The 3,049-nt window shown below is 49.1% G+C and overlaps 1 protein-coding gene across 1 annotated transcript; it reads left to right on the top strand.

Moving 5' to 3' along the window:
* Positions 1-1,528: 1,528 nt before the first annotated feature.
* Positions 1,529-2,563, top strand: H257_19111 (hypothetical protein; the record flags this gene model as incomplete). The annotated part of the gene is made up of 1 exon (XM_009848258.1): positions 1,529-2,563. The coding sequence occupies one exon, from the start codon at positions 1,529-1,531 to the stop codon at positions 2,561-2,563; it is 1,035 nt and encodes a 344-aa protein (XP_009846560.1).
* Positions 2,564-3,049: the final 486 nt, after the last annotated feature.

Genomic DNA, 3,049 nt, shown 5'->3' with positions numbered 1-3,049 from the left:
AGCCCCCGTTTCGGTGCTGCGGAATCCGGTCACGTACAAGTGCTGGCCAACCGCAGCTTCCGTGCCGCCGACAATTTCTTGTTGGGCGACGACGGTGGTGGAGGCAGCGAAGAGAGTAGACAAGGCAAACAGAACGTTCATGGCAAGTGGCAAATTCAAAAATGAAGTCTGAACTAAAGATGCAAGCAGCCCAACCGATCGTAGTAAATCATCGGATAGAAGTGATCAATGGGTAATCTGAGTTGACAACATATCACTTCAAGGCCGGCCACATACGCATCGAGGTACGCGTAAATTCGTTGTTGGTCTGAGCTGCACTGATGTTTTTCTCATAATAGACTGCAATTTGAGGGTTTTATTGAATTTGTATTCGCTGACCACCTAACCTAAATTTAGGCCCTTATTAGCATCGTACTAGTATGTACTCATCGGTGGACGAAAGAATGCATCTAGATATTGACTGTAAAATTGTACTAGTACTTTGGGTCAAAACAGCAGTGGAACTGTTTTACTGAGAGAATTATTCACTTGATACTACTGCCCTTGTTGGGGTTGGTTCAATGGTTTTGCATGGATTGGATTGGACGTTGTAACATCATGTAACTGTTGTAGTTCAAAGTACAGTTCTACGTAGTAGATGAGTAGCACCGGACCACATACTAGTAGTACTATTAACAGTCCAGATTACTAGTACTGCCGTTAGTACGTATTACTATTAATAGTACTAGCACGAGGTAATTGGGGCGAAATGGCAGTAGATGTACAGTAAGTAGTACAGTACCGTGCTTTATATGATAGTACAGTAATGTTCTGGCTTCCAGTGCTTGCTTTCCACCATTTCGCAAATGTCAGCACTATAGTGACAAACACACAGTACTGTACTGCATGTATGGAAGCCTTATTGTTGACCCAACTACTGTAGTTGTCCATTGTGCAACCCTACTCCTAGACTTTCAACCATGACCTTCGACACTCCTTCTGAGTTTTCTATTGTTGGCATTTCCAATTCCACAGGTCTGTAAGTATTACTTTGAAGTATTAGTATTGATAGTACTAGTACTACAACAATATAACTTCATGCGGTTGCGCTGCGCTTGCAATAGCGTTACTGTAGTACTGTGCATACTTCGAAATAAGCTTGAAGAGTCGATGCATACAGTTGTTCCAAGCACATGGCAGTAATATGTCCAAGTGTCATGAACGATGGAAACCTGCCTTGCGATGCTCCATTCTAGTATACTGTACTAGTATGATCTAACACACAATTGTCTCATGAATATCAGTACTAGTAAACGCAGATGACGTCCAATAGTACATGCATACGATAACCATTCAGCCGAGTGCGACAGTACTCGGATTCATCACATCCATTAATCACCTCAGTCACGGTATATGGGTGGCCGGGTTTGATATACAGTCAACTCAGATGACCCATCATCGACTCATTCACAATCCTGACCGATGACTGTCTGAGTTCGGGCTGCTTTGATCTTTAGTTCAGACTTCATTTTTGAATTTGCCACTTGCCATGAACGTTCTGTTTGCCTTGTCTACTCTCTTCGCTGCCTCCACCACCGTCGTCGCCCAACAAGAAATTGTCGGCGGCACGGAAGCTGCGGTTGGCCAGCACTTGTACGTGACCGGATTCCGCAGCACCGAAACGGGGGCTGCTTCGTGTGGATCCAGTTTGATCGCCCCCAACGTCGTCTTGACCGCCGCCCACTGCATCGGAGGAGGTCGCACCTTTGTATCGATCGGATCGCATTACAAGTCCGGCACAAAAGACGGCGAACGCATCAAAGTCAAGCAAGCCATCAAACACCCCAAGTACAACGCCGGGACCACGAGCTACGACTTTGCCATCTTGATCTTGGAACAACCGTCCAAGTTCCCTCCGGTCCAGGTCTCGTTTGACACGGTGGCGCCTGGCACCCCTTCGATTGTGCGCGGGTGGGGCCGTACGTCTTCGGGCGGAGCTTCTTCCGAAGTGCTGCTGGAAGTCGGCGTGAATTCCATCAGCAACGACCAATGCGCAAAGCTGTTGACCGGATTCACCGTGAACGAAGCCATGCTGTGTGCGGGCGGCAAGTTGGGCGAAGATTCGTGCCAAGGCGACTCTGGTGGACCATTGACGGTCGAATCGAACGGGTCTGTCAAGTTGGTGGGTGTGGTCAGCTGGGGCATCGGCTGTGCCCAGCAGGACAAGCCTGGCGTGTATAGTCGCATCTCCATCGCCCGCGACTTTATTGAACCCTTCATCACCACGTCCCCCACCGCTGTCCCTATCACCACCAAGCCTTCTGCCGCCCCCACTGTCTCCCCTGTTACCAGCAAGACCCCTACTGCGGCCCCGATTACCACGAACCCTACCGTGGCTCCTATCACCACTGCCAAAGTTCCTACGGTAGTCCCTACTGTCGCCCCTACGACTGCCTCGCCATCCAAGTGCAATGGTTGCTCTACGTGCTTCTACCCTACGCTGAACTACTGCTTCCCCCCTGCGTACACCAAAACGATCTGTGAATCGTACGCAAGCTTGGGAGCGTTCTGGTGCGGAAACTAGTTTATCATGCGATGTGTCTGGCGTTTGAGAGAACGGTTATGTGTGAATAAAATTGTAAATGTACTGTCAGAACTAATATACTTTCAGTTCTTCCTCCATCCACACACATGTCTGCTGCTGGCTTTCTGCCCTCTCCACTGGTTATGAGCCTTACTACTGCTTCCTCTGGCGGGTCACGGTGAAGAATACCATCGTGATGACCGAGACAGAGTTACCCATGATGACTATCGTTAGGTTTCCGCGACGACTACCGTGAGGTTTCTGCGACGACTACAGTGAGGTTTCCGCGACGACTACCGTGAGGTTTCCGCGACGACTACCGTGGCAACGATCACGAAGTAGACCGCGTGAAAGGCGACTGTGTTTACCGAAAAGAACACCGCGACGAATATTCCGTGAAGGCTACTGTGACAACGATCACGAAGTGACCGCGACGAAAAATGTCCGCGAAAAATATGACCCCGTCGACAACTACATTGGGACTAC

Source organism: Aphanomyces astaci, assembly GCF_000520075.1.
Source record: "Aphanomyces astaci strain APO3 unplaced genomic scaffold supercont1.357, whole genome shotgun sequence".
Lineage (NCBI taxonomy): Eukaryota > Oomycota > Saprolegniomycetes > Saprolegniales > Verrucalvaceae > Aphanomyces > Aphanomyces astaci.
This window is presented reverse-complemented; position numbering and strand designations above follow the sequence as displayed.